Source organism: Trachypithecus francoisi, unplaced genomic scaffold (assembly GCF_009764315.1).
Source record: "Trachypithecus francoisi isolate TF-2019V2 unplaced genomic scaffold, Tfra_2.0 Lachesis_group0, whole genome shotgun sequence".
In the NCBI taxonomy this organism is placed as follows: Eukaryota; Metazoa; Chordata; class Mammalia; order Primates; family Cercopithecidae; genus Trachypithecus; species Trachypithecus francoisi.
The window spans coordinates 111236503-111248964 of record NW_022681453.1 but is presented as its reverse complement, the minus strand read 5'-3'; the positions used below and the strand labels follow the sequence as shown (position 1 = coordinate 111248964).

The 12462-nt window shown below is 31.6% G+C and overlaps 1 protein-coding gene across 2 annotated transcripts in view; it reads left to right on the top strand.

The window, feature by feature from the left end:
* SI (sucrase-isomaltase) overlaps window positions 1-12462 on the top strand; it is a 112437-nt gene that overhangs the window by 60546 nt on the left and 39429 nt on the right. For both annotated transcript variants that reach the window (XM_033211613.1, XM_033211614.1), the window contains exons 27-34: window positions 1266-1420; window positions 2861-3029; window positions 4529-4625; window positions 4722-4834; window positions 4923-5048; window positions 6850-6978; window positions 7688-7798; window positions 9554-9616. In XM_033211613.1, the coding sequence (XP_033067504.1) occupies window positions 1266-1420; window positions 2861-3029; window positions 4529-4625; window positions 4722-4834; window positions 4923-5048; window positions 6850-6978; window positions 7688-7798; window positions 9554-9616 (963 nt within the window). The remainder of the gene's footprint in view (window positions 1-1265; window positions 1421-2860; window positions 3030-4528; window positions 4626-4721; window positions 4835-4922; window positions 5049-6849; window positions 6979-7687; window positions 7799-9553; window positions 9617-12462) is intronic.

The window sequence follows — 12462 nt, the reverse complement described above, 5'->3', positions numbered from 1 at the left end:
GCAAGGGGTAAAGAACAAAAGTTCATATAATTAAAACAGTGTGGAACTGGAGATAGAATTGCCTGATTGTTTATTGAAACGAGATTGCACAAAAGCATTGAAGATTGTGTGTGTGTGTGATGACACAAAAGCATAGAAGATACGTGTGTGTGTGTGAAGAAAGGTTTGCAAATTAATAATGAAGAAGTAGTTTATTTAATAATTTATATAGAAAAGTGTCTGGTTTTAATCATATACTAAAATAAAATTTAGAATGAGTTGCATGTGAAAACTAAACATAGCCTAAAACAAATTAAGCTGCATATTTATTTTGTATCTGGCTAGCAAAGGCCTTTCAAGCCACAGATAAAAAGGCGTAAGTGACATAGGTAAAAATCTACACATTTTCTTACATACAAATAAGACATGTTTTCACGTGGAAAAACACTATACACAGTTAGAAGACAAAAAAATGGGTAAATATCTGATAAATATGTGACTTAAGAAAAGCAATTTCAACTCATGTAATCAAGAAAAAATATCAAAACCTCTCATAAGAAGACATTTAACAGAAGAAACTAAAATATCGAGATAATTACACTCATTAAAAATTCTAGGAACAAAATGCAATTTAAAGTACAGTGGAACATAAATGTTAAATAATAATGTAGAAAAAGATGAAATCGCATAAGAAATGAAATGAATAACAATGAAAAATAAATGCTTTTAATTTAACATAAATTAGCACTAGAGTATACATTTTGGTGAGAATATTAATCAGTAAACAAATTCTGGAAAGCAGTTTGTCAATAGTTATCAAAGACCCTAAAACGGTAAGTATACTCAGTCCCTAGAGGTATTTAAGAAATGTACTGAATAAATAAAAACACAAATAAACATAAATTAGCATTAGGGTTTATTGTATAATCATAGGTATGACAAAAAATATTGAAACAACTTCTGTTTTTAACCATGAAATAATTTTGGTATACCCATACTATAGAATATTTAGCTCTAAAATTTCTGTTTTGATCTTATTGTATAGAAAACAAATCACAAAACAATTTTTAAAGGTTCAAAAATGCAGTACTCAGTTTGGTCCCATTATAAATGTGTATATGAAATTCTATATTTATATGGTTATATGGACCATGAATGTAGAGTTAGAAATTATATGGAGAAAAATTCTAAATATTCGTATTTGAGCTATTATTTAAATTATTTCATGATATGTACATGCTACGTCAGCAATCGGAGTAAACTTTTTTACTACTTATCTGCAATAGATTTACGATCCCCAAAATAGGAGATATGAAGTTCCAGTACCGTTAAACATTCCAAATGCCCCAATAAGTACTTATGAAAACAGACTTTATGATGTTGAAATCAAGGAAAATCCTTTTGGCATCCAGATTCGACGCAGAAGCAGTGGAAGAGTTATGTAAGTGATTGAATGATTTGATACAAAGGATATTTTAATTTTAGCTTAGGATGGGAAAAGTAAAATGATGAACAGCCTTCACTGTCCTAGATTAGCATCACACACAAAAATTTAAGTTATGTTAAATAACTTTGCCCATTTTAATATTTCTAGCTAAACATAGTCCATGGGACTATTTTAAAGGATTGGCCCACAATTTTATTTACAGTTTGGAGGTGTTCAATTTCACTCTTAGTATCAGACTCATTCTTGTAATCAAGTTGAGAACCAAAACCAAAACCTCTTTTAAAAAGCATGATGAGTGTTGGCAAAAATAAGTATTTGGAAACAAATGAAGTAAATATTTATTAAAACTGTTGAAATAGTTTATTGGTGCTTGAATCTGATAGAATTAATAATTTATCTGCTATGTATTAGTGAAAATAAGTTACAACACATAAGTCTAGATATATTTTTATGTTACAATGAATAAATTTAATTTTAAAATTATGGTCTTTATTCAAAATATCTAGAAACTATAATATATTAAAATATACTTTTATGTAATTTAAGTTTGCCATGCCATTCCTTAGATGATGTTATCAGAATGTTTTCTGGTATTGTCAGGATATGTACAAATAATGACTAAAACTATATCTGGATCATTTTAATAATTTTGTTGTTATGACAATATTTTTGTTCCAAAACATGTGAAGCTAAGTCATTTTATAAAAATATCCTGGTGCAAGGGCATTATTTATTGTCATTCGGCAAGCATTATTCTCAATTAGTTTTCCAAAATAATAAATATAAAAAGTTAAAATATGCCCAGATTACTTGTAATACTTACATTTCCTCTCCTTGCTAATGTTACTTTCCATCCTCCTTTATGTTCTTGCAAATGATTTGAATAATATGTTTCTTGAAACACATTACTTCATACACAGCTATTTTTATGAACATAAAATAAAGGAAGAAAAATACAATTGGGAGTAGTAACTGGCAAGAGTTCAACATTTAAATATCCATTAAACTTAAAATTAATTATAAAAATATTAATTTATTTTTATTCTACACATAGAAAAACGTGTATTGTGATTAACTCAAGGGAGCAGGAAAATTGAGAACTTTTAATTTCTAGGTCACACATTACTGAGTCATTTATGATTTCATATTAATTTTATTTTTAAAAGGAATACTTGTCTAAAGAAAGACATGTATAATCACATTATTTATGATTCCCCTATAAGTATAGGAAACATATTTTACATATTCCTTAACTTAGCTAAAAGAAAAAATGTATTAGAATAGTTATCTATTTCCATTTGGTACCTGGGTATAATTAGGAAAATAGAAAAAATATTGATTTTTTGATAATCTAAGAAAGAATTGCCATTATCATTTGTGATACTATTTTGCATATATTTTGACAGACATAGCTTTATTTTCTTTTGTTTTCAGTTGGGATTCTTCACTGCCTGGATTTGCTTTTAATGACCAGTTCATTCAAATATCGACTCGCCTGCCATCAGAATATATATATGGTTTTGGGGAAGTGGAACATACAGCATTTAAGCGAGATCTGAACTGGCATACTTGGGGAATGTTCACAAGAGACCAACCCCCTGGTGTAGGTACCAACATGTGACCACTCCATGCGGCAACTAAGACCATGAGTAGAATCCAAGCCACTTCTTTATAGGCCTGTGCTTTAGGATCGAAGTAATGACAAAGGCATTAGTGAGAGATCTCCAGAGCAGCTATAGCAATTCTGTGAGAAACAAACCCAAAAAGTCACCAGAAATTACAGGTGGAAGCAGAGGAGAGGATGGATAACAATTTGCTTGACTACCGTGAGAAGCCAGGCTTTGACTCAATACCTCAACTGTTTCAAATGCATAGAAAGGATATACTGATTCTGTATTCCCTGTCAAGTTTACCTTTAATCCAGTATAGAAAATATCTGCCTAACGGTTTCCTTGATTGTTTTTTACTTCTCAGATACTGATTTGATCTTTTTACCCTTTATAAACCACAGTTGCAGTTGTGTAATTTTATGTGGCCAAACTGCTAATTATATCTTTACAATGTGTTTTTATGTACTCATGACACTTTTTCCAAAGATTTGTCTTGTTAATACAACACATTTTATGAATATTTAATGTACTGTACAACAAATATTATCTATAATATTCCAAACATATCATAAAAATATATTTTAACAAAAATTATTCTATTTGTATTTTTCACATGTGATGTGTACTTAAAAGGATATACTCAGCAGCATACTATAAGTTTGCATCCTATTGTAAACATTTTTTATTGTTAGATGCTCAAACAGCTTGCATTTGTATCATAATACTCCAAAGTTAGGTTATTAAAGGCTGTTTTCTATTAACACCATCTTGAAAGAATACGTTTTACCAAAACTGATTTCTTAAAATCCCTTCAACATTTGTACAGATATTATTAGATTAATATACTTTTGATTATTGATGTCTAAAATTACTTTCACTAGTAATTTTGTATATTACTGAAAATAAATTACTACAAAATCACTTTCAATGGTAATTTTATATATTATATTAAGAATCAAAAGTATATAATCTAATAATGTCTGACTATGATTACAGTATGAAACAATGAATTAAATATTTTATAAATATAAAAATGTAAATGTTCTATAAATATAAAATATATAAACAAGATATTTTCTGGACAGTTTAATTGTATTCATCACTTTTATCATTTCTAGGAAATTTTACTATGGAAAAATACCAATTTATAGATAAGTTAAACATATAACCTTTGGAAAGAAATCAAACTACTCTAATGGCAATAGTATTCTACATCGGATAACATGGAAGCATTTGTGGTTGTTACATATTGTATATTAATAGAAATTAATAGAAATATATAAAATATTTGTAAACTACTCTAAAGCAGGAACAATTAAACAATTATTTTCTAGGGAGACACATTTATTTTAACTGAAGCATGGTTTAAGGTTTGGAAAAAGAGGAATTTAAATACCACGGCTTGATTATATAATAAATTGTAAAATAACATTGATTAAATTCACACGCTATTGTTACTTAAAATATGTTGTGCTTAATTTTTATATTTCAGTACAAACTTAATTCCTATGGATTTCATCCTTATTACATGGCTCTGGAAGAGGAGGGCAATGCTCACGGTGTTCTCTTACTCAACAGCAATGCAATGGGTAAAACAATCATTTGTTGAATATCTCTTATTTTATGTGACTTTTTTATAAACTAATATATGTAGATAAAAATGGAATCTTATTTTGGATTTCCAGATGTTACATTCCAGCCAACTCCTGCTCTAACTTACCGCACAGTTGGAGGAATCTTGGATTTTTATATGTTTTTGGGCCCAACTCCAGAAGTTTCAACAAAGCAATACCATGAAGTATGATTGCATATTTCTTTAAACAAAATTAAAAATGTTTATAGCATCAAATAATCCTCTTAGTTCACACATGAATTTTTTTTTAAAGGTAATTGGCCATCCAGTCATGCCACCTTATTGGGCTTTGGGTTTCCAATTATGTCGTTATGGATATGCAAATACTTCAGAGATTCGGGAATTATATGACGCTATGGTGGCTGCGAAAATCCCCTATGTATGTATATTAATTTTAAAACAATGTTAAATATGTAATATGTAAAAGTAGAATGAAATAATTAAACATGTATACTTTAAAATTAATTTAAGCATTATACCGGCCGGGCGCGGTGGCTCAAGCCTGTAATCCCAGCACTTTGGGAGGCCGAGGCGGGTGGATCACGAGGTCAGGAGATCGAGACCCTCCTGGCTAACACGGTGAAACCCCGTCTCTACTAAAAAATACAAAAAAATAGCCGGGCGCGGTGGCGGGCGCCTGTCGTCCCAGCTACTCGGAGGGTGAGGCGGGAGAATGGCGGGAACCCGGGAGGCGGACCTTGCAGTGAGCCGAGATCGCGCCACTGCACTCCAGCCTGGGCGAAACAGTGAGACTCCGTCTCAAAAAAAAAAAAAAAAAAAAAAAAAAAAGCATTATACCTTAAACTAATTAGGCATGCTTCATTTTTTTATTAGCACCTTATGTATTGGATATGAGATTTATATACAGTGTCTTTGTCAGACAGATAAAAGAGAGCAAGAAATACCATTCCTTTTCCTTTTCTCTCCCTAATTCTATCATGCTGTGTTGTGCTAAACAAGTCACTGTGCACTTGATTTCCTCTCACAAACTCTGGGTTGCACAGGCAGTCACTATGTTCTCTTCATATTAGAGTTCACAGAAATGTGTATCGTCAACAAGATAAGACATCTGTATCATCAACCGGAGAACAAGTTGGATGTGGAACTAATATTTTTTGTGCCCTGGAAGAGATAATAGTTGTAATATATAATACAGATTCACTCAATATTCAGGAAGCTAAATATTCCAAAGTATCCACAAATGATCAATCTCTAAATTTCCTCATTATTTAGCAAAATTAAGGAACCTCGGGATGCTGCTGGTAACACCTAAACATTAAAATATAGAACACTTGATATATAAGAGTTTATTCTAAGAACAATCAGAAAAACCTCATTGTAAGACATTGGTATTTATAGTAGGGTCCAATATAAGGTTCCTGAATAACTAGTATGGGAAATTAATTATGTATGTTGACCATATAGAAACACACAAGTGGAAATTTATTATTTAAAAGGAGGTATATATTATTGACCATACTTTCTATGAGACCTCAAAGAAGAAATTGAGATAATGTCAAATAATAGAAAATAATTAACAAATTTTGTATTTAGGCTTAAATTGAATATTCCATGATATAATTCAAATATTTGTTGGTTTAAACATACTTGCAATTACCTATCTTACAGTAATTCTTGTTTATATAAGCAGGACTGTTATCCTAAAAATGACTTTGATGGATATTACAAGAACCAGATCATAGTAATTGATGTAATTGGTAATACTCCTTTTCCAATATTAGAATTATTTGAAATTATCCAACATTTGCTGTATAGTTCCCAGAAACAGCAACACTTCTTTCTGTATATACTGTACAAAATTCCTATTTGTCATTTAACCTAACTTCATAGCATCATAAATACTATTGCCCAGTGTCTTTCTGTTTCCTTTAAAAATTACATAATACATATCAATTTAGAACAGTTTTTACCTCTAAATCAAAATTACTAAATGAACTGTCGACAAAACAGAACATTTATATAAAGTTATTCTTAGAATACCCCATATCTTTACATGCTACTTTTATTCGTTGAACACTAAACCACTTAATTCTTTTTAGGATCTAGTGAGGAGGAACTCAAACTTTCATATTGCTGTTACTTTTATAAGTATAATAAAATATGATACACTTACTTTTTGTATTTTTTGCCATACTGTGATGATTTTTTGTGTATTTCAGGATGTTCAGTACACAGACATTGACTACATGGAAAGGCAGCTAGACTTTACAATTGGTGAAGCATTCCAGGACCTTCCTCAGTTTGTTGACAAAATAAGAGGAGAAGGAATGAGATACATTATTATCCTGGTCAGTACTTGGAGTTTATCTGGGTCTTATTTCTTGTTTCTATTAATTCTCCTAAAATGAGGAGGGGGAAGGTGTTTCAAAAATAGAAAGTATGTAACTTTGGATAATACTCCCAAATATAAAACTCTTTTCCTTTAGCACTTCATTTTATTTGCATGGGTTGTGATCAGCTACCTTTTTATTTAGGTATATCCCTAGAGGTTTAAATCCAAAACTGAGTTAAAGGCAAGCTGTTTTCTAGTTATCATCCAAGCTACAAATTGGTCTCTATTTATGGGAGTTATCAAAATGTAATGGTAGAGTTTCTATTTTTATATAATTATTAGGTCATTCTCTGGTATTGCTTCTGATGTTTTTCATATTTAAAAATTTGCCTTCAGATTGGTGATTCAGTGAGGATAATTTTTATCACTAACTTATAGGAAGTAAGCTAGGTAGCCAGATAGCTCACCATAGAAATAAAAAAGAAAACCTCTACTAATCTTGCTTGAAATGATAGCTAATGCATTTCTGAGAGTCCTTAGAATTTCCTTCTAAGAAATTTGGAGGGCAATCTAGCTAGAACACTGATGTTTATATCATTTGTCATTTCATGTGAGAGCACATTATTATGATAACATAGTAATGAAAACTTATGCTTCATAACCACTGTCCAAGTAGTTATGCTTTTTTTCATGTGTAGTTTGTTTATATTTCATTTTAATTTTAGGATCCAGCAATTTCAGGAAATGAATCAAGGACTTACTCTGCATTTGAAAGAGGACAGCAGAATGATGTCTTTGTCAAATGGCCATACACCAATGATATTTGTTGGGCAAAGGTACTAAATCGATATCTTGAAATGGAATAAATATAAATATTATATTTCAATGAAAGTTTCCATTTAATTAGTAAAAGTTAAAAACGTTCATGAGAGCTATACAGAAATGTAATGATTTAATAACTAATAATGTGTAGTCTTTGGTTCAATCCAAATTATTAGACACAAAGAAAGAATTCATATAAATCACATGTCCAAATATGATTTGTTTAATTTTTAAGATGTATTTTATTATATTTCTTGGTACCACTTGTAATGTATTATAAAACTACCATTAGTAAGATGGCTACTCATTATTCTGTACTGTAAGATATTTAAATGTTCACTTCTCTTAAAAACATATTGTTAATACTAGCAACAACATGTTTTGACAGCTATACTTATAGTTAAAACTTAGATCATGAAGTATAATTCACTGTATTTTATATAAGCAATTATATTCAGACCTGATACATTAATATATTATAAAAATATTTTGATTTGGCTTTTATATAAAGCAATCAAGAAAAAATCTCATAGTAATAACTAGAATGAACAACAATGATAAAATCCTCAAAATATCTATGATGAGAGACACAGTTAAATGAAATGTGAGAGGCTTTTTGAATCTTGGACTGATATTAAGACATTAGTGATTAAATCTGTGAAATGCAAACATGTTCAATAAATGTTGGCTGTACTGTATCAACATTAATTTCCTGGTTTTGATAAGTTCACATTGTTGCATAACATGCTAACATTAGAGAAAGCTGAGTGAAGAATATAGACAGGGCTGGGCACAGTGGCACATGCATGTAATGCTTGCAGTTTGAGTGGCTGAGGTAGGAGGATCTCTTGAGCCCAGGAGTTCGAGATCAGCCTGGGCAACACAGGGAGACCTTGTCTCTACAAAAAAATTAAAAATTAGCTAGGCATAGTGGTGCATGCCTGTAGCCCCAGCTACTTGAGAGACATATTAGTCCAGAAGGTTTTTTTTTTTTAACTCCCTACTTTCTCCTCATTCTATATTTCTACACATTTTGTCAGATTTCTACCCTTTCTCCCCTTCCTTTAGAGCACTATTCTCTGCCAGTAGCTAATCTCTTGTAAATAATTTCTTTTTGATGGATTATTTATATTTTTATATAGGACTTTCTAACTTCTACAATATAGATTCAAATTTCCAGAGCTTTTGGCAAACTGAATTTGAGCTCTGTTTTGTGTGTTTCTGGTTGGAGGAGAAGGAAGAAAAAATGTTGGTAGGCAATGAGGTTAGGCTGAGAATAGTGGTGGGATGAAGGGAGCGGAGAATTTAGTACTAATTCTGAAAATCCATGGGATGTTTGACTCAGCATGACATTATTCAATCAGATCTTTTCTTCCTTTCAAACAAAAAAAATACTGCTTTTAGTTTTTAACCCTGGAGTAATTGTAGATATAGTTCTAATATACTATATTAAATTAAATTTAGCATATATTTTTCATATTCTTTTTTGACCAGAACATTTTGGTTATATGTATTATTTTCAAAATCACTAACTACCATAAAGGTTGACAATTCTATTTTATATTTGCCATATTAAAGAGTAGACTAACACGGAAAATGGGATTAGTTTGCAAATGATATGTATGCCAATAATAATGATATTTGAAGGGATTACAGATCTGAAGACTTTGAGTTAATAATATGCCTCTAATACTCCATTACACTTCATTTGCATAGGAATCATATCATGCTATGTTTTGATCTGCTTTTCCATGTCTTGTCTCTCGTAGGTTTGGCCAGATTTGCCCAATATAACAATAGATAAAACTCTAAGTGAAGATGAAGCTGTTAATGTAAGTTTTACATTGACTAATTATATAATGAAAATAAATTCAAAACTTAGACTTCGTTATTTTAATCAATAACTCAATTTGAATGCTTTTCTTTAAAAATAGATGGCCATTTTATCTATATCACACCATATTTAGATCAAATTTACCTAATTTTCCTAAATAACAAAATATCAGTCAGCCTAGTAAGCAATTTTATATTTTGCTTTATTTAATCCAAGCATTCATTCTTTTATTTTAAAAATTATGCCCTGGCATGGTGACTCATGCCTATAATCCCAGCACTTTGGGAGGCCAAGGTGGGTGGATCACGAGATCAGGAGATTAAGACCATCCTGGCTAACATGGTGAAACCCCATCTCTACTAAAAATACAAAAAAAAAAAAAAAATTAACCAGGTGTGGTGGCAGGAGCCTGTAGTCCCAGCTACTAGGGAAACTGAGGCAGGAAAATGGTGTTAACCCAGGAGGTGGAGCTTGCCATGAGCCTAGATCATGCCACTATACTCCAGCCTGGGCAACCAAAAAAAAAAAAAAAAAAGTTATTAAAGTAATAACACTTAACATGAGACCTACCATCTTAATAAATGTTTATGCATATAATAAATCATTGTAAACTATAGGGGCAATGTTGTGCTGCAGATCTCTAGAATTTATTTGCCTTGCATAATTGAGATTTTGTGCCTGTTTCTTAGCAAGCCCTTATTTCCCTCCACTTACAGTCCTGGGTAACTACCATTCTACCCTATGTTTTATGAGTTTAACTGTTTTAGATACTTCATGTAAGTTGAATCATACAACATTTGTCTTTCTGTTTATTTTATTCAGTATAATATCCTAAACATTCATTCTTGAAAGCAAAAGGAATAAATAAGATATTAAATGCAAATGATAACCAAAAGGGAACAGGAGTGGTTATAGTTATATCAGAGAAAATAAATTTTAAGTCAATGACTGTCATAAAAGACAAAAGAGGTCATTATATAATGATAAAAGGGTCAATTCATTAGGAAGATACAATGATTATAAATATATGCACCCAACATTAAAGCACTTAAATATTTAAAGCAAACATTAACAGAACTGAAATGAGAAATAGCAATGCAATAATGTTTGAAGACTTTGTTACCACACTTTCAATAATAAATAGAACAACCAGAGAGCAAATCAACAATGAAACAGCAGTCTTTAACAACACTGTAGGCCAAATGGACTTAACAGACATACATAGAACTTTCCACTCAAAAGCGGCCATATATACATTCTTCTCAAGTGCCCATAGAACATTTTCTAAGAGCGATCACAGGTTAAGTCATAAGCCTAAAAAATTGTAAGAAGAGGCCAGGAGCGGTGGCTCAAGCCTGTAATCCCAGCACTTTGGGAGGCCGAGACGGGCGGATCACGAGGTCAGGAGATCGAGACCATCCTGGCTAACACGGTGAAACCCCGTCTCTACTAAAAATACAAAAACTAGCCGGGTGAGGTGGCGGGCGCCTGTAGTCCCAGCTACTCGGGAGGCTGAGGCAGGAGAATGGTGGGAACCCGGGAGGCGGAGCTTGCAGTGAGCTGAGATCCGGCCACTGCACTCCAGTCCGGGCGACAGAGCGAGACTCCGCCTCAAAACAAAAACAAAAACAAACAAACAAAAAAAAATTGTAAGAAGATAGAAAACATACTATTTATCTTTTCCAGTCACAGTGAAATTAAACTAGAAATCAGAAAAAGAGAGGAAATAAGTAAATTCACAAATACGTGGAAATTAAACAACCCACTTTTGAACATCCAGTGGAACAAAGAAAAGATCAAAAGAGAATTAGAAAATTTCATCAGACAAACAAAAATAAAAATACAACATAGCAAAACTTCTGGGATGCAGCAAAAGCAGTACTAAGAGGGAAGTGTATAACAAGAAACACCCACATTAAAAATAATAAAAATCTCTAATAAATAAATTACCTCTCAATGAAGTAGAAAAAGAATAAACTTAAAGTTAGCAGAGGGAAGAGAATAAGGATTAGAGGAGTAAAAATTAAAAGAAAAATACAAAATAAATAGAAAAATGTCAACAAAACTAAGAGTTGGTGGTCCTTCTGTTAGCCAGATGAATTTATAATCATTACATCATACAAGTTTAGGTAAGTGTAAAAAAATTGGGAGCTTAAAACTTACCCCAAACTACTTCTAAAACAGAGTCAAATAATTGAACCTACTGAACTTTGTCATTGAGGAAAAAGTGTTATTTCAACTTGAGTTCTGCCCACTATTCTTGAGTAATATTGTGTACCACTAGAGAGAAAAGCATGAATTTTTATATAGGTATAAGAGGACAGTGTCAATTTATGTAGAATGGCTTATGCAGAATCTTTTCAGATTCTCTTTCACAAAAGGTATCAAGAGTGTTGGATTACATGTACCTGATTGATTTTCTGGGTATAATCAATGCTTTTATTTAAGGGATAGAAGCAGCCACCTAATAGAATAAGTTAAACTAAAAAAAAAAAAAAAAAATGAATTATGTAAAGAGCAGAAAAGTGAAAATTAATAAACAAGATCTGGTGCTACCATTTGTTGTTAATTATCATAAGGGAGATTCTTGCATAGAAAATATTCAATATAATCCCACCAAGCCTTCTGTCCTTATGAGTAAAATGTAATTAACGGATAAGATGATAAAAGTAAGTCCCTTTCTACTCTTAAAAATATTAATCAGAAGCCAGGCACAGTGGCTCATGCCTGTAATCCCAGCACTTTGGGAGGCTGAGGCGTGTGGATCACCTGAGGTCAGGAGTTTGAGACCAGCCTGACCAACATGGTGAAATCCCGTCTTTACTAAAAATACAAAATATTAGA